Genomic DNA, 20,527 nt, shown 5'->3' on the forward strand with positions numbered 1-20,527 from the left:
ATATGCAAAAAACGAAAAGAGCATTTAGATCAGTTTTTTTCTCGTCTTTAATGCAGCTATAACAGAAAAAAAAGACAAGAAAAAAACACCACAGCTTGTTTACTTCAAAGAACCATCTCCCGCTATTCACTTCAAAGAGACAATTTTGTTCCCTAACAACCCATCGCGAGTCGCCATTCTGTACAGTGCCACGAACATACTGTACTATTTCACAATAAGCAATGATGATGATAAGCCAACGTTTCTTTGCTAACACTTAAAAAAGGGAACCAGAATACAACTGATGTACAGTAGATTAAAATAGTGTGTGACAAAAAAAAAAAAACATTCTCTGTCATGACAAATGTTTATGTAGTACTTGTTGCTCTGTAGACTTATGTTGTTGGCCTTGCAATTTGGGTCAAAAACTCTTTGTGTCTTTTGCTCTCATCACTGCAACAACAATTTTCATCCTGTTGGCTGACCCCTGATCTGCTTAACAATTATTGGAAGAGAACACCAATACATCAAGGCGAGCCAGCAGTGGTGTGTTACAAAAGGGAAGCTACAGCCCTCGCTTTTCTAGTTGGGTGCAAACACGGAGGGTCATTTCACAGAGTGTGATTTGAAAGCAGAAGCCTACATGCCAAGACTGCTTGCCACTTGAGACCTCTTTTAGAGTGCAGTAAAGCTGAATATGCAGATGGTGTCACACAAACACGCACATGTTCACAGAAACCTCATCAGGTCATGATAAATTTTTAAAATTGAGACATAATGCTTTTGTTGTAACAGAGCTCTTTGATTCTTTTTATTGGACTTATATTTATACATACAGTATCAGCCACATTATTATTATCTCACAGATTCAGACATAAACCATGCAGCTTGACATGCAGGTGGGAATTAAGAAGAATTACTCTACTTTTGGAGGGAATGGTACTGTATCTTTTTGGGAATGGTGTCACACATGTGAGCTTTATTTGGGGCGCTGTTAACATATAGATTATTTGTGTTGCTACAAACAATTGTTTTTTGCATTCTTCCCGTTTTGCATTTGTTGACTGTAAATTGTTTTAATAGAGCATTTCTTGTTGCAAGCTGCTTAGCTGCAAAAACAGCTTAATGTATATTACATGAATCAGTACAAACCAACTAATGGGCAGGAAGGGACATTTTTCTGTGTGCAGAGTTAACCTACAGTGGATCCTCCGTTAGCATCATTAATCCATTCCAGAAAGAACCAGGTATGTTTCTCAAACCCAAAACATACAAGTTCTGGGCGCCCAAAAATGTGGGGACCTATTATGCTCATTTTTCAGCCCTTTGTATTGAGGTGTGGACTCCGATAGAGCAGCTACACACAATAACCAGCACATAAAGTGTTCTAGTACTTCCAGAATCTACACCTATTCAGCTGTATATCTTGGATTTTGTGGTTCCCGCAAAAACAGTCTGTTTTAATGTAATCCACCCATGGCCCGCCTCCAGGCATGCCACTGTGCTGTGATTGGTCTGTGTGTAAAAAAAACCTGGTTAGAGCCCCTAATTGTGGTGGGAAAAGGCTATTAGCAACCCCACATCCTCTATGCGAGACAGACAAGCGATTTTGCTCAACCATCCATTTTCCTTATTTCATGAATTAATTCCTGTTTCTCATCTTCTTTGTTAAAGCGTGTTAGTGACATGGCAGTGGAGATCATCCTTGCAGACCAACATAATATTTGAAATACATGTTTAATAATAGTCATCACAATATTTATTCATTTACATGTTAAACACTAAAAACATTGCCAAATTATCATCTGAACTTGTCCATATTTTTATACTATGTTTACTGTATGTGCTCATGCTTTTCCTCCATGATTGCTCTAAAGACAGTACAGTCATAAAAGGTGACACATAGAATTTCCCAATAAAATATGTACCTGATGTACACAAACACAAATTATGACTTCATCTTGTTCCATTTATGTACATCATATGAAGTGTTATGTCTATACAAATCACTGCAGTAAGATCAAAATTAACCTTTCCACACCGCCAAAAGATTTAAGACTTTAAATCAAAAGGCTGCGCACATCAAACTGTCTGCTTGCACAAATAAATCAATGCTTACGACCGAAAAAAACAAATCAATACTTCAATACACAGGCTTCTCTCCGCTTTGCACTGTAATGTTGACATTTTTTAAGGGCTGGATGGAAGCGTGCAAAAATGTTGGGATATGATGGGCCATGAAGGATGGTCTGAATGCACACTTTCATTTAATGAAGAAGGAGGACACATTTAGAGGCCACATTTGGAGGAGTCTTGGCAGACTTTCTAATTTGGACAGCCCACAATTGCGGACTAGTAGGCTGCAGACCCCAGACTTAGACATAGCCATTGATTTAGGTTTCCATTTTGCTCAGACAACATTGACATTTTGTGATAAATATATGCTGCACTTTGTAAATAACACAACATTGTACCAGCGAGGCAAACTAGTTGTCTGTTAGTCAAGTTGATATCCACCTGTGCTATGGAAAGTGTGATCATCCAACTTGCAATTGGCCACCTTAAATACCCGTTCTCATGATTGGCTTCACCTGTGTATGTAGGTCAAGGGTCAGTGAGCTTACCAAACAAATTTTGGGTTTTCACTTCAATAAAACAGATGCCCAAATTTAGGCACCTGCCTACTTTTGTTGAAATTATTGCACCCTTTCTGTAAATCCTATAAACTTCAAATTTCTGATCCCAACAATGATTTATAAAGGGAAATTTTGAAAATGATCAGGAGTGCCCAAACGTTTATGCTAACACGTATTTATTTTTGACTGAGATGAATTTTCTGAGAAAAAAAATATAAAATTTTTTTTTTACAAAAATTTTAGCAAATTTGCAGGAAATGCTGAATCGCTACAGTCTGGACATCCATTGGAAAGTCAAAATTGTCATTTACCATTGCCATAAATTTCATTGATTAAGGAGTAGAGACATTTTTATTTATCACATGTTTGACCTTTCCATTTTTTTTTGTTTTTCACAGAGCTACAGTAGAGAATGGTGTGACCTTTCGCACAGCAACACCGAGTAACTCTTTGCTGTGGGACATCACACTGGATACTGGTGCAGATGGAGCCATTGCTGTTATTTGTCAGAAGAAGGCTCCCATACCTGGGCAAAGGTAAGTGTCTATTTCTTCACATAAGCTGTGGAATAAAAAAAAAAAAAACAGTCCACTTGTACACCCTAACAAGAGCTTAGCACAATAGCATGCCAGGAGGATATCTAATTTGCTTGTAAGGCACACATTAGCTGCAGGTGCTAATGAAAAGCCACAAATTGCTTTAAAATAAGACTAATGCATATTAAAAGTGGCCCCATACAACGTTTTCATGCCCAACACTGCAACATTTCACAGTAATCCCTCGTTTATTGTTGTCAATTGGTTTCAGACGTTACATTTTTGTGACATTTTGTGGGTATTTATAAATGGAATATTGCTTCAGAGTTCTGTATACAGTCTCAACAGTAATAGAGATGATTCGAACCTGCAACAAAGGCCTGTTGTTCCAGCGATCAAGTCTGGTGCTTGTGTGTCATCAAATACTAATAGTAATAGTACTATTACTGACACCTAGCGACCAGTGTAGAATACATGGTAAACATTGTAAACGAGTATCCATTACAGATAATAAATTTTTGCGAACATAAAGCGAATACAACTCCTTATTATCCATAATCATGACTATATAAAATCCTCTTTATGTATTCACCCTTCACACGCTGTATGTAATTGGCATCAGATGCATACCGGAATGTGGAAGACGCAGGGGAAGCCAACATCCAGCCTTTGCTTATAGCGGGGATCATTTAGTGATAGTGCTACGAAAAATAGCACGGACACACTCATTTGTTGACACTCCGAACGTCCCTGTGAAATAGTAAAGCAGGGATGTGAATATCCATTACAGATAATACATTTTTGCAAACATAAAGCGAATACAACTCCTTATTATCCATAATCATGACTATGTAAAATTCTCTTTATGTATTCACCCTTTACACGCTGTATGTAATTGGCATCAGATGCATACTGGAGTGTGGAAGACGCTAGGGAAGCCAACATCCAACCTTTGCTTATAGCGGAGATCATTTAGTGATAGTGCTACGAAAAACAGCACGGACACACTCATTTGTTGTCACTCACAACCTCCCTGTGAAATAGTAAAGCAGGGATGTCCAAAATGCAGTGGGCCATTTGTGGACCACATTTTTATGGGCCTGTGAATGAAACATTGCAGAAACTAAATATAAAATGATAAATATAAAATGAAACTGGAAAAATAAAACAAAAGGCATAAAGTAACAAAGAAAAGTTGTCTTACAGTCTTACAGATCACTTATACACATACACAGTACACATATAGCTGAATAATAAATATAGCAACTTCTGATCAATCCATGTCAATTTTAGATGTAAAATAATATACTAATTTAAGAGTATATTATTTTTATTACGGTTTATCCCAAGCCCATTCTGAGTACGGATATGGATCCAGATAATTTCAAAGGGTGAACAGATATACTGTAGATACAGTAGCGGTGTACTCGCACATGCCAAGAATACATTGCAACGTCTCTGAATGAGTCTTCTGAATGCCTTGTCTATCTAGATTGGAATGCTTATTTAGGAAAAATATATATACAATTTGATTATTTTTTACTAATCATAGGTTAAATTCAAACATAATACTGCATGATCTGTTAATTAATAAATTTGGAAAAAAGATTATATCTTGAAGCTGCAGAATTCGGAGCACAAAGTGGTGAGGGATTACTGTATATCAATAATGATATAACATTATTTGCTCCTTTCTTGTCACAGGAATAGATTTGTATGCATGTACTTTCTGTCACGATGCGGGAGTTAGCCCCCACGACAGTTTTCCTTTCATGCCCTTATTTTGTACTCACTTCCTGTGTTACTCTGTTCCGTTTTCTGTTGCTTTGCATTTACTATCCCTCGCACCTGTTTCCCATTTGAGTAATGTCTATTTAGTTCAGGTGTGTGCCCCTTTGCTTGTTGGATCATTGTCATTGTTATGTTTGTAAATGCCAGTCGTCTTGCTGCATTGTGCTAACCATTAAAAGATTTTTTTACCTGCATTTGGGTCCTCATCGCTGCATCCTGGGGTCGCGACACTACGCCGACAAACCAAACCGTGACACTTTCCTTAATATAGCCACCAACACTGTCGGCTCCTTTGAAGGACTAAATTAAATTGCCCACAACATGACTCGCATTCTGTAATACTGCTGGTGCTTTTCATTCAAACCTTTAAACACTCATGGCTTTTAAAAGCATTTTTGATTGGTTGCCAGAGCCAGCAGCGTCTGTCAAAGATTGAAAATAAAACTGAATGAAGTGAAACTTTGCACAAAAGTTAAAATCTGAGTGTTAGAACAAATGAAAAAGCAATTATAATTCCGGTGTAGAATGAGATACTAGCAGGCATTCAGAATTGTTCATCTCAGATGTCCTTGTTTCAGTTGAGTGCCGTCTTACTTCCCTGAACAATGATTTCATTAAATATTTAATCAAAAACACACAGCTCATGAAGAAAAATTAGCTTTTTGGGTGGAATATTTTTCTTACCATGTTTCCTAATATATTCAGAGTTTGGCTAAAATTTGGCACAGCTACATTCTGGAACGTTGAGGATCTGTTGCTGTACAGTGGACACATATTTTATTCAGGCAAGCTCAGTCAGGCTTATTGAAGGCTATTCTCCCAAAAGAGATCCATTGAGATTCAACTCAAACTGCACGATTAATTCAGCCTCGGAGAAATGCTTTCCAAAGTGAAGCTCTAATCTGTGCATGAATCGTTGGCATTGTAAGGGAACAGATAAGTGTGCAGAAAGCCAACTTTGAAAAGAATATGAGAAGGCCAAGTGGCATTATATATCATAAACGTGTTATTGCTGATCTGACATACGATTTCAGGTCACACTAATAATGGATTCAGCATAATTTACTAGGGACATTTACTCACAATCCAATTACTTGGATTGACCTCAATAAGTTGTTTTGCCCATTCGGCATGGATAATAACATTGTTTATCACAACTTCTTTATGGGTTAGCATATTTTGTCATTACAACTAATCCCTTTTAAAATGTCAGGAAACCAGCAGAACCCCCCACAGAGTCCATCCACACTCACATTAGGAATTTCTTTGACTTTCTGTCTTTACGGCTTTAGTGAGCTTTTAATGCATTTGCTTTCATCCCGGGTCATAGTGTTTTGTGCGTATTAATTAGGATCGCTACTCACAAACAAGATGCTGTGGCTGGGTTGCAGGTAGTGTAGTCCCATCTGTAGTATCTATAGGATCTGTGTTAATGCATACTTAAGGGATATACCGTATGCATGTTTATGTCAAGTCAAGAGTTTCCTGTTTTGATACTTCATTATCTTTTAATCCTCCGTCTTACCACAATATGGTGTGATTATTCAATGATAGCAGTGTTTTTGTAATACACAGCTTTACGTTTCCTGTTGTGTGTGGACGTTATTTAGCATATGTTTAACATGATCGTGTGCGCAGTGGGAGTCATTGTAGTGATTTGCACAAATAAAGTAGGAAAGTTTTGACTCAGGGTGACATTTGGAGAAACTATGCGTTTCAACTGGCCTGGGAACGCCTCGTTATCCGCTGGAAGGAGCTGGACAAAAAGCAATATTTTGCTTTTCTGTACAATATTTTACCTGTGCACTATTTTCCATCACCTACTTGTGCAATAACACACACACACTATTTATTCTATTCTATTGTTTATGCTGTTTATTCTGTTTTTTTACATTCTGTTTTTATGTATTATTATTTATTCTGTTTCTATTTATTTCTATTTATTTTCCACTCTACTCATTAGTTAGATCTTGTTTATTTATTTTATTTTTTTTACTCTTTTTAGTCTCTAGCGTAATCTGGTAGCCAAGCAACGACAATTCTTTGCCAAACTTCACTGCTGTGATTTTTGTGCAATGACAATAAAAGTAAGTCTAAGTCTCTTAAGTCTAAGGTCTGTGCTTTACTCAGTGACATTGTAGTTACAGTATAATAGTCATGATTACATTGCATAAACAACATAACATGGTTGTTATGCTCCGGCTGGGAGAAACACGAACATACTGCATGGAGTTGGAACAGCCAGCTACCCAGACATCTCATGGTCATGTACTTGTGAGAGAGGCTGAACAGGTGGTGCCAAATCTAAAAAAAATTAATAATTGAAAATAAAAAATAATAGTGCCAAATCTATCTGTGGCGGTACAAATGTATTAGTGGTGGTCTGCTATAAATGAATGAATGTATGGGAAACACTGATTGTAGATTCTTTTTTTACTCCAATTACTTATCAAATCTAATTGTGTTTATTGCACCTCAGACTCAGAGACACTCGTCTGGAGGTGCTTCAGATGGATTTTGTGGTTGATGAACTGAGCGGTCCTATGGACAGTCGGGTGATCATATGGAAGTTGGAGCTCCCATCTAAAAATACTGCCAAGACAGAAGGAGCTATGACGATCTACACCACTCAGAAAGACTTTATAGGCCTGGCCCCTCTCATAATGGTGAGTAGCAACTTCCATGTTGAATCTAATAGGAACCAGCATTGATGTGACTGACAACAATGTTTGCTATAATTCCACAACTGGGAATGCATTCCTTTGAGCGTGAAAATATAAAATGCACTTTGCTCTGATCATTCCTGTCTGGTTTGGATTCTGAATAGGCTTTGGACTGTTTAGCAAATGGGTTCTATTTTAAGCAAAGAATGACCTTGTGTTGTTGACTGTCAGCTCGCTGTTGTCTTTCTTCTGTGTTCACGCGTACAATAACGTGGTCATCCTCCTTCATGTGCTTCTATTTTAGCGCTGAGCCTCTTTATCATGCTACCTCTATAACCAATCCACATAATCTGCTCTACTTACCAAACAGCATTACATTTGCACCACTTTGAGTGACAGCACCGCGTATGGTTTCTTTGTCAACCGGGCCAGCGACAATTGGTGGTGGGTGACGTTCACAGGGCTGTCTGGTGAATTTGCACTGTAATAATGTTGATGGGCCCCAAGTTATGAATATGTGCCATCCCTATTTGTGAATTTGACATGGTTCATCTCTATTAGGATTAGAGATCGACCTGAGGCAAAGGACCAAATATGAGATTTGATGGTGCGACAGGATGCTGGCTCTGACTTTGCTCCTGTTCTGTGAACTCCCCGCAAGAGTTGCTGCTCAGTACTATAAAAACACTAGAAAAAGCCAAAAGTCACACATATGCATAAGCAGGCAAAGGGGAAAAAATGAAGACAAGTTACTTCTGCCTCATTTAGACCAGTTTTACAGTTGAGAGACATGCATCCATCTGCTTTCTTCTGTCCTCTGGGTGAATTTAACTGATCATTCACTACACCCCAGCGCTCTCATACATACACACACACACGGCACACAATTACTTCAACTTCATTTTACACAGCGTGATTTAACACAGCAAAGACACACATCCATCTGCTTCAATCTGGTTATTCATGGATGCACACAAGCATATGCGGCATGAATATATTTAGTCAGACTGAGATATTAATAAGAGCATTTAACTCAAAGTGTGCACTCTTAATCGGATATTGATATTCCCTGGAAACCACAATGACATGTTCTGAGAAATAATAAAGACCGAATGAATTTAGAAGTACTGAATTTTTCACACCATAAGGTGCAACGGATTATAAGGCACAGTCTCAATTACGGGGTCTGTTTCTTTACTTAACCCATACATAAGGCGCACCGTATTATTAGGCACATGCTAAAACATGCGGTCTACAAATAAAACGACAATGGAAACAAAACAGTGAGTATGGGTGAATACACTCGCCATATTTATTATTTAAATTCTGTATTGTTCTCTGATTGGTTTGTCGCTGCCAGAATATGTATTATGTAACAGGAAATGGTCCGTGGTCAAAATATTATTTCCTGTACGTGTATTTTTCACACTATAAGGCACACTTAAATGCCTTTAATTTTCGCAAAAATCAACATTGTCCCTTATAATCCGATGCGCCTTATGTGTGCATTGAGTTCCGTCTGTAAAAATGTTGTGCTACTTTGGTAAGCGCTCCACTTGATTGACTGTCGGACCATTTCCCACTGACACAGGGACGTAATACGTACACTGGCAGCGATAAACCAATCAGAGAACTGTACATACAGTACAGTACGTACACTTAACTTGCAAAATAACATTGCGGCGTCTCTCCACTACTGTGAAAAACCAAGTAAAGCAAATTAATTCGGAGCTTGCCATCATTCCAGGAGGAATAACGAAATAACTTCAAAGTGACGTTGCAAGTGGCGTGAGAGTGATGGATAAAAGAGTGGGAACATGGAGGCAGCGAAGGGCGAGTTATGCCACCATATGTGAATGGATTGTGGATGCTTGGGCTAAGGTATCTGTTTTAACTGTTATCCGAGCTTTGGTGAAAAGCCAGCATCATTGCTTAACAGCCACCTGACAACGAGACTCTGACAATGATGAGAAGGAACCCGGCATGTTTGATGGTAAAATTGCCCAGCTGTTCCATTCAGATACAGAAGATGAGGACTTTGATAGATTTGTGGGAGAATATTAATTAAAAATATGGGGAATGTGGGGAATGTATTGTTAAATAGTAGAATAAAGTTCAATTAAACTTACTGTTTTGCTTCTGTTGGCTTTTTTTTGTAGAACGGCATAATTGAGACTGCACCTTATAATCTGGTAAATATGGTATTTTTCATATAAGGAATCCACTTATACCAGTCGAGTCTGGAACCAATTCACTGTGAAAAATGAGCAATTATTGTTATTAAGTGGTCCACTTCATATAATAATTTTTTTTTTTGCAAACCACTACAACTATTGCGATATTTGGTGGAGGTGTCAGATCAAAGATGGCTGAATAAACAAGCAATGCTGGTAGTAGTCCATCCGCAGCTTTATCAATATCATAAGATTCAAGATTCAAAAGCGTAAAACACAATTTAACAGATAACCGAGAGAGTGCAAAAGAACCCAGGCAAAATGTATGCAATATTTTCGCCAAAAAGTGAATCATACGCATAATTCTTGTATTCTTGTCTTGAATGCTCCACTCTTCCATACCTTCTTTAATATTTGAAATAAGTCAACATGTACTTCCTGTATTGGTTGCAGGACACTGAGATCCTGAACACAGCAGTCCTGACTGGAACGACAATAATGGTGCCTGTAAGGATTGTTGCTGTGGAAGAGGATGGCATGGTTACTGATGTCTCTGAATACACAGACTGCAGCTCCACTGATGAAGATGTTCTCAAGGTAGGATTCACTCAGATAAACACTATTTAGATGACTTAGATTACTGTTCAATTACCTGATAAAGGAAAATATTCCACAAGGGAGAGGTTGGTTTTATATGTGAGAGAAAGGACAACCGTAGACAAATATGTCCTACCAAAGTCACCTCTTCCCTGCATCTCTTTTCCACTCAGTAAAACACACTGTTATTTGGGCTTCCACGGCATCACCCATCAATCTCCTCCGCAATGAACAGCCGCTGCGCTAAATCGCTCAGCACAAATTACCTCGCAGTCTGCCGCGCTGCTCTCATCCTATGACTTTTCCTTTTTATCCCGTGAACCTGAGCACGACTGCCTGCCAAAAGCAGGCTTTGTTAACTAATGAAATTGAAAGCCAAGGCCCTGACCTGTGAGGCCAAAGCATGTGTACAAAGTGATGTTGTAAAAGGAATAAAGACGTACAATAGACTCCATCCTACAACACACATTTTCCCTTTCAAAGCAGTCTGCATTAATCGAATAAATATTGTACGATGTCATGATCACTTGACTGACGATGAGTTTTGTCAGGTCAAAGACTTGATAAGACGACGATTATGTGTTGATGTAAAGGGACAGACAGGCTGTGCACTGAATGATCCTACATGTATCATTGTTCTAAGCCTAATGTGTCTCTGAGTGTAATAGCTGGCCAGACAGCAGCCCCGGTCAATAATATTCCCTTTAATCTTCTTATTCTGACAGCTAGATATCTTTTTGGTTCCGGAGTGTCTGAAGACTAACTTCAATATGGGAAGGATTTTGATAGAATGGACGACTCGGAGCATATAGAACAATAACAACAACTTGTCACTGAGTTTTCTTTTTAATTGCAGATTAGTTACAATCAGTACATTTTATAAGGGCTTTTTGAGATGGCCATTCATTGATTCATTTTCTACCGCTTTTCCTCACGAGGGTCGCGGGGGTGCTGGAGCCTATCCCAGCTGTCTTCGGGCGAGAGGCGGGGTACACCCTGGACTGGTCGCCAGCCAATGACAGGGCACATATAGACAAACAACCATTCACACTCACATTCATACCTATGGATGATTTGGAGTCGCCAATTAACCTAGCATGTTGTTGGAATGTGGGAGGAAACCGGAGTACCCGGAGAAAACCCACACATGCACGGGGAGAACATGCAAACTCCACACAGAGATGGCCGAGGGTGGAATTGAACCCTGGTCTATTCACAAAACAATGTAAGATTGTTTTAACAATCATTGGTGAATCAGGATCGTTGTTTTTGTCAGGTCAGAACTGAACCAAAGGACACTTTTGTCAAATGTCATCTTGGTTGATTTGTCACGATGTGTGCAATTTATGAAGCATGAATGGAATTTCCCCTTTTTTTGAACTTTACTTTGTGTAATAAAACATTCTTCATATATTTGTATTTGCACAGAAAACCACAGATAAATGTCAGTGAAGTATGCCTTTTAGCGTGTGTTTATTCTCTCATGGAAATAAAATCCAATTGAAAACAAAATGCTATTTTGACACTAAAAGACACACTGGGTGCTATTATTGTCGACAGAATGAGATTGTGACTAAGAAGAGTAGGCGGCTGCCACATTAAAATGTATCCCATTTCAGATGATGTCTTGAAGTGTTGTTTGAACGTGGCTCATGGAAGTTCAGCTTAAAGCTTTTGCATGATGTTCTCATTAAAAAGAAGAAATGCGCAAAGTGTTTCAGAATACGGATGAATGGATGACTGCATTGGCAATGAGTTAAAATATGAAAACGCCATACAGCATGAAAGATTTAAAAATAACTGAATTCTCGGCCATTGTTTCATACTTGCATGAGGAATATTCTATCACAGCCACACTGTAAATGTGCCTTTTGGGCTGAATTCATGCATGAGATTATTTGTTTTGGAAGTCAAGCCATTTCAGGATGACACATCGTGATGCGGTCATTTCAAAGCTTGAGCTCTGGACACGGACACGGACGTAGGACGATTCTAAAACACACTGATGATCCTCTCAAAAATAGCATATGCACGTGGCAGCACATCCTCTAGCCAAGTGTTGGGATTCGTGCAAAGGAGAGCGAGATTTGCTATTTGTATTCCTCCTTAGGCTATCAGTCAAAGTCACATTATTTTTTTTTCACTCTTGTGTGCATTTCCAGAGGCTTGTAACTGAATTTAAATGCAGCGTTATAATTATTCATTTTGTTGTGAGTGGCGGATGTTGAGAGGACGAAGGAAAAGCTGGTGATTCATTTAGTCTTAAAAAGGTCCATGAGATATTTCTGCAGTTGCTTAAACTTGCCAAGGTCACTTTTCAAATTATCATGTAATGAATGCACTTGGCTGTGAAGGACTGATGTTAAGCGCTGCACCGCATGATATTTTGATTAACATAAAATTGCAATGCCGCGTCTTCGTAAAGCTTTGGACCGGTGATCATCACAATAGTTTATTGCAGCTAGCTGACATCACTATGGTAACACATGCAGTGTGAAACTACCGCAAGGACGTTTTGTCGTGGTGAGAATTGCCCATTTGTTATAACAGTGACATTTACGAGACTATTTTTGTCGCTGGTTAAATGACTAACATTTCCCTTATTGACAGCCTAATGCCGACTGTGGATGCGGTTAGTTTACACAAATGTATTTGGATGAAATTAAAATGATAAGATATCCCCATTTCTCTTCAGGTGTCAGACAGGTGCGACTACATTTTTGTTAATGGCATGGAGACAAAGGGCAAAGTCAAGATGGTGGTGAACTTCACCTGCAGCTACCTCAGTGCTCAGCTCGAGCTGAATGTGTGGATGCCCCAACTCCCCCTCCAGATAGAGGTGTCGGACAAAGAGCTGAGCCAAATCAGAAGTTGGAGGGTGCCGGTATTCACGTCCAACAGGTGGGTCACACATTTGTCAAATTAAAATTGACCTTTTTTGCTTTCCAGACAGTAATTCTCCAACCATTTGAATAATTTGTTTTTGATAACGTTACATAACACACTCCAATATCTCTGAGATCCAATCAAACAGAAGGAGTGTTGCGGGATGAGAGTCTATGAGTCAAATGCTTGACAGGTGGCCCTGCATGTGTGTGTTTCTGCTCATATCTCAGATCTGGCTGGTCCAGCGAAGTCGATGAGAAGAAGGGAAGGGGTTGTACATTGCAGTTTCAACACGCCTTGGTGCGTGTCCTAACCCATTTTGTGGCCGATCAAGCAGATCCTCGGGACCCAAAGGCTTATTTCCTGGGGTCTGACTGGCAGGTGGATGTAACAAGACTGGTTCGATACTTTATGATGGTGGAGGACCCTCGTGTGGCAAGGCTAGAGGCAGGGAGGATTCTAACAGGCCGAGACATTGGGACCACCGCCATCCAGGTAAACAAGGACCCAGTAAAAAAATCACCATGCTGACAAGGAGAGGGGCTAATGCATTTGTAACCCCTATTCTCTTTAGTTGGCACATTTGGTCTACACACACAATGTTGCATTTGAGACAGCTGGGAAATCAGAAATATCTCACTTCAAGTCTGGAAGATACAACTTTAACAAAAACAGAATGTCAAATGTAAACAAAGACATGGCTGATGACCGCAATAAAGTACTATTTGCTTTATTTGTGGGTCAAGAATTTGACTCGTGTAAATATACTCGCATACCTTTTGAAAGTATACACGCGTCAACACGAAACTGAACAGTCGGTAGTTTACAGAACTAGGACTGTGCCCATATACTCCACTTCCAAACACTCTTTTACAGAGATATACACACGCATAAACCCTTCCGTACACAAGTAAGTTGAATGAGCTTCTCCAGGAATGGGACTTAGATGAGAAGAAACAAGTTTTGTAACTTTTATTTATTTTTCTCGGCTTTTTCCTACTAACAGTGAATGTAATGTAATGTGAAAGCAGCTGCCTTAAACAATTGGAATAGACTGACTTGCTTTGGACACTCTATGTGGTGATATAGATAAGGTTACTTTTAATTAAATTATTTGGGTTATTGGGGTAAGGTTTGTAGCTTTTTTTTAAATTATATCGTCATATGCTGACATATATGTGATATATGCTGAGGTCCATATCACCCGGCCCTATTTCACACACACTTTTATCCCACTTTTCTTCGTCACACGATTTAAATGGCATCAAAGTATGACATCGCAGGTCTTCCAACATGCGATTTTAATTGTGTCATCTTTGACAAACAGCAGTTCAAGAACACACAAGTAAACCGCTCATAAATTGCCTCGCGAAATTGCCTTCACTGCCATCTCATTGACCGCTGTGTGTGTGTTCACTCATTTCCGTCTTTGTCACATTGACACAAGACCCTCACATAGCTGTTCTTGGCGATGCCTGCTGGTCACTCACAACTTGTATTTTATTTCGCAATTCAAAGCAAAAAATCAGCAGAGAGGTGGCTGGTCTCTGGCATTTGAACCATCCACGCCAAAGTCCAGAACGCTAACCACTACACCACGGCGGGCTCAATGTACCTATTACCATGGTGGTCTATATGGTCAGAGTATGTGTACAAAACCATAAAATGCATGTCCCATGACATGCATTAGTTACCTGTCTCTTCTTTAGCTGTATCTTTAGAATGCACAGTGTTCACGTCTTTCATTGCGGATGATGGACAAAATTCCCCAAAAAGTGTAGTTTTTCTTTAACATCTGCAGCTAGCGACATTGATGAAGTCAGGGTGCATTAATTTGCCCCAATATGAGAAATGTTCCAATTTGCTTTACAGCAGCATTCCTGTTTTCTTGAATGCAGCACAAGACCCTGGGTAGTTGTGTCTGATAAATGTAGTCTTCCGTTTGAGACATCATGGTCTCCTGATTGTCTCGTCTATGCACAAAAATATATATATATATATATATAATGCACGATACAAGAGCATTGGTGGATCCAACATTTTTAAATAATACAAATTGTAGGCTTTTTTTTAAATAGAGATATTAAAATGAATGGGTCAACCAAAGTGTCACCTTATGGGTTTTTTTCCCCTTCATGCAGTTTTTACAGAATAGTGATAAGCTAAAGTCAGTCAAAGTGTGGAGCGACATTCGTGGGCCTGAACCAGCTGTCAAAGGGGCTTATGCAAATGGAATTAAAAGGGGACGCTGGGAGCAGCAAGGACCACGGAAGGTCAATTACAAAGTTGGGACAGCTCATGCCAAATGGTACAGTAGTAGTGGCTTAATACGAGGAAGGGGCGAGTCTTGCTTCCCAAGACCGATACAGAAAACCAGCTATTAATAAAATAATAATAATAAATAACTGTAGTATGTGCACACCTGGAGGCAGGAACGATTCAAAGTTGGTTTTGACAAATTGTACCTGTACTTGTCATCATTTATAATTAATTTGGTTAGTATCATGAAAATGACCGTCTTAAAATCCACTATTTTTCACTAGGTCCTTCTGTCAAGCTGATTACAGCATTTTAAAGTGGAACCTCAGTAATCTATTCTCTGCTCACATCTAAGCTGGTCATTGAACTCTTCCTTGACAGGTGTTTTCTCCACTGTCTGACAAAACGTTGGCAAGAACATTCATAAAAGTCATAGATGAAAAAGTGACTATCACCGAACTGGGGGTCCAGATGGTTGCAGGTCTCGCAATGACCCTGCAGCTCAGCACAGGAAGCAACAGGGCCATTCTGGCAACCACAACAACACAGGAAGTTCTACAGTTACCCAAACAGGTAAGCAATCAATCAAGGTTATGGATGGAGTTGTTTCAAAACACAATGGTAACTGTTAACTCTCCCATTAGGAAGCTACGATCAGTACATGGGTGCAGTTCAGCGACGGCAGCCAGACGCCTCTTGACATTTATAATCCAGCCTTTTACCAAGTCATGGTGACATCTCTGGATCAGGGGGTGGTGTCAGTGCGGGGCACACCTCCATCTGTGGTGGCAGAACGAGAGGGCGAAGGAGCTCTGGTCCGAGTGGAAATGTCCATCTGTGAGGTCTGTCAGAAGCCCGGACGTAGAAGCACTGTCGCTGTCGGCAACGGCAGCCTGAAGGTCAAATTTCAGGAGAAAGGTCGATGGCTAGACAGCACCACCAAACGTTCGGACAGCAGCACAGTCGAGAATAAGAACAACAGCGCTGACTTCAGAAACGACGGGGAGGAGATGGAGAGTGACAGGAAGCCATCACAGGGTCCTTCGGAGAGAGACACCAGAGACCAGAGCTCTTTGGCAAAGATCACAACGACGATCAAATCGACAGAATGGACTTTCATGACCAGTGGCAGCCTCGGCGGTGTGGGGAAACCAAGCAATTCAGAAAACAGCCCCACCAGTGGGGTCAATGTCAGTATGATGAGCAGCCCTGGTGATAGCAGCAAAACATATGGTTCTGATAATATGATATTGGATAGTGTTCGCTTTACAAGTACTGTGAACGGTCCTGGTAATCTGGTCAACTCCAACAACTTTCCCACAAAAGTTGGCACACCCGGACAGGAGACGGTGGAGGTGGAGATTAGTGGAGAGGAAGACATGTTGGCAAACAGACCTCTTACAGACTTGGAGATTGGTATGTATGCTCTGTTGGGGGTCTTTTGCTTGGCTATTATGGTATTTCTTGTAAACTGTGTATCATACGTTGTTAAGTTCAGACATAAGAAATCTCCGTCACATAGCCAGGAGCCCACTGGTCACAGGCATGATTGGGTTTGGCTCGGAACGGATGCTGAGCTGGTAATGAACGTGCCTGGAAGTCCAATTCAACAGGACTCTCAGACCGCGACCACTGTAATAGACATCGGGCCTGATAAAACGACTTCACTGTCCAGAAGGCCCAGTTGTCTAGCATCAGTCACAGACTCTCCCGTTAGCTGTGTGGGTTCCTTCAGGAGCAAAGCAATGCCAACCCAGTCTCTCCACTCGCCCACCAGCCAGAGGAAGAGAGTCCACTTCACCACATTTTCCACGCTGGAGCGCCAGCATGTACCGCATCTCCCACAGGGGGAGAACGGCCATGGAATCCACTGGGTTGGGAAGGAAGACTGTTGTGAGGAGGGACCCCAAGTGCCCACTGATCAAACCTGATCAGACCTCACGTTGCAGAAACTGCGGCTTTGAACACCTCAATGCCTTTGGTGACTCAAACTGTCACACTCATGGGATGTTAAAAAAAAAACAAAACACAACCCTCTTATTACATGCCAAGGCCTTTTAGCTGAACAAGTACTGTATGATACTGTTAATACCTGTGAGGAATTCCTATGAAGAAATAACATGCCCTTTACATAATGTTAAAAGCCACACAATTATATGTTGCATGTGGGTTTTCTATTTTGCACTTGCAAAACATGTGAGACATTTAAGAGCGTATAAAACGGAGAACCTACTTGGACTTCAAAAATGCATTAATATGGTAATAATCACATTGTGTGTTTTTTTTCTTTTTAAACAAGATCCTTTTCTTGTAAGTTCATATTTCATTTCATTCTTTTTTTTACATTAAACCCACTACAAATTTGCTACTCGACTTGCTTTTGGGTTGATTTTCTGCCTAATATATGATTGGCCTTGAACATAATTGTTTATTTTTGTGTACATTATATGTCTGGTGAGTTTTGTTAAGTGGTTATATCACATGGTATAGTTTACCGGTACATTCATTCATCATCAGCATGAATGTCATATTCATTTGGGGTCCTTTATCTTTGTTTATGGTGGATTGATGACGCAAAGTTCAGTGATTGAACACAAATAATGGTGTTTACGTTTGAATTTATGTTGAATTGTTTCTTAATTTACACAAGGTCAAAATTGTATATGTATACATACACCCCCAAAAATAACGGTTAAATTTCCGTTAAGACGGGGGCTCTGAAATGGATATAAGTTTTAACCTACTTTAATCTAAGTCAAACCAATCAAATGTCATCTTTTTAAACATTAATACACACAACTACTGTATGGACCCAACGTGCATTTAAGATGACCATATTTTATTAAATAAACAAGGAGCAAAATAACTGCCTTCATACAAATAATGCATACGTTAAATTTTTTATGTTTTATTTCACTAAACAGGACCACAAAATCAAATATTTCACCCAAATAAAACAAACGTCAAAATACTTTAAAATAAAAAAGTCAAACGTTGGTTGTGTATTACATATTTTTCTTCATTCAGTAATTATATACTGTATATTTTGTAATTGTTGACTAGAACTTTAAGTTCGATACTTTAGGTATACAGTTCCTTTGTTTATATACAGTATCTCCGGTGGCTGTAGTGGTTTTACTGAGTACCTTTTAGTGGACATCAGCAAGCTTTTGGAATAATTCCAACTGGATATTTGACTACTCTTCTTGGCAGAATTGTTCATTTAAATTAGTTTGTTTCCTGGCACGGACCCTGCTTTAAAAGGAGCCTATTATGTTCATTTTCCGTCCCTTTGTATTGAGTTGAGGATAGGTCATTCCGAAATATAAATGTTATCCATTCCAAAACCAGTTTTGATATGCATTTTGTATGATTGTCCTTTTTGAGACACCCAATGTATCTACTGTATGCTTTGTGCAGCGCATCAGTACCAGTTGCACCAAAACAGCATAGTTCTACCACTGACATCCTTGGCAGTCAGCACAGTTTTCTTAGGCTTGAAAGCTTTGCCTTGACTGAATTACATTTACAACAACAAATAAACTTAATTCTAATTGTCCATCACTTGATCAAATTAAAATAATTGTAATATTTTATCTCGGCTAGTGTCTCTCAAAGTCTAGACAGTGTAATAATTACATCCGGACCAGCCTCCAGTCTTTTATCTTGTCGCTAGGACTACTTGTTCAACTTATCACACATCATTCTTCCATCACATGTTCTGACAAACTGACAGGTAAGTCCTAATGAGACTTGAGTGTAATGAGTCGTCATTTAATGAAGATGAAGAAACATTTACGTTTTAGATCCACACTGGTGGCATCGCGCCTTGAGTATGCGTGATTTACAGATGTGTTGATCCCCACTATGCTGTCAGTGTGCAGCGGGAGATGACAATGCGCTGATGGCTTCTGAATGCTTTGGGGGCGGGACTCTCAGCAGCTGCTGCTGCTCAGAACAAAAACTGCAGCTCAGTGCGTGCTTTCACTTTTAAGTCCTCAAATACCAGAACAAGAGTTACCAGATTTGGTGCTAATTTTTGAGAAAATATGTCAAGAGGGTTGGAATGGCCAAGTTGGCAACACTGCACCTCTAGCCAAACCACTGAACATTTAAACCCACACCACTCCGAATTAAATGATTTTACCTGTCCTTATGTCACTATGTACAACACATTGTGTCATTTTAATTCATTACAAGCTTTAACATTTATGGTTCTTCATTTATGGGTCTTCTTCCAGGCCTTGGAAATGTGGTGACACTTGAAAATGTTTGGACTGATACACTTGGAACGTGTAGTTTGTTTGGAAGGGGCTCCAAAAGACTTTCTGAACTTGTGTAAATGCAATTGTCCTTGGATAAATGGATAAACGGTCAGGGTTCTTTGGTCTAAAACAAAATCACATGAAACCTGGGGCGTTCGAAAACTGAAGTTTGACCCTGTGTAAATTAGACAAAATCCCAAATTAATTTGAACCTGTTTGTAAAAATTAAGATGCAAGTTTTATAATCATTCCTGCATGGAATAAGATCAACTGTTTTGAAAATGACTATGACCTTCATGCTGCATATAAATCTAGACGCCAACTGCCATATTTATTTTTACATTTGCAAAAGAAAGAAATTCCATATATTGTGTATCACTGGTGTGTACTGTATATATTTTTACAGTTGTGTGTTTCTAAGCAGATGTTGCTCCGTGCACTGTGAAACAGAATCCTTGTGACCTTTCAAACAACATTTCTGTTGCACTACATCAATAAACATAAGGTAGTTACACGGAGTGGAAACAAGAGACAAAAGAAGCCTGATAAATTCATGTTTATTGAACCTGAAATAAATAGTACATGTTCAAATGCATAAATATATTTCGGTGAAAAAGAAGCATTTTCCCATTTTATTGCATCAATCATCCCTTTAGGAGAAAGCACCGATAAAAAAGTACATGTTTACAGCAAGGTATTGTATAAAATACAGTACAGTTTATTGTATTAAAAACATACTGA

At 39.4% G+C, this 20,527-nt stretch overlaps 1 protein-coding gene across 1 annotated transcript in view; it reads left to right on the top strand.

Annotated features, from left to right (window-relative positions):
* Positions 1 to 20,379, top strand: part of LOC131127571 (transmembrane protein 132D) — a 36,877-nt gene extending 16,498 nt beyond the window's left edge. Inside the window, exons 3-9 of the mRNA XM_058069590.1 lie at positions 3,014 to 3,151; positions 7,422 to 7,608; positions 10,233 to 10,376; positions 13,072 to 13,277; positions 13,493 to 13,757; positions 15,903 to 16,094; positions 16,166 to 20,379. Coding sequence (XP_057925573.1) covers positions 3,014 to 3,151; positions 7,422 to 7,608; positions 10,233 to 10,376; positions 13,072 to 13,277; positions 13,493 to 13,757; positions 15,903 to 16,094; positions 16,166 to 17,452 — 2,419 coding nt within the window. The 3' untranslated portion in view covers positions 17,453 to 20,379. The remainder of the gene's footprint in view (positions 1 to 3,013; positions 3,152 to 7,421; positions 7,609 to 10,232; positions 10,377 to 13,071; positions 13,278 to 13,492; positions 13,758 to 15,902; positions 16,095 to 16,165) is intronic.
* Positions 20,380 to 20,527: the final 148 nt, after the last annotated feature.

Source organism: Doryrhamphus excisus, chromosome 4 (genome assembly GCF_030265055.1).
Source record: "Doryrhamphus excisus isolate RoL2022-K1 chromosome 4, RoL_Dexc_1.0, whole genome shotgun sequence".
Lineage (NCBI taxonomy): Eukaryota > Metazoa > Chordata > Actinopteri > Syngnathiformes > Syngnathidae > Doryrhamphus > Doryrhamphus excisus.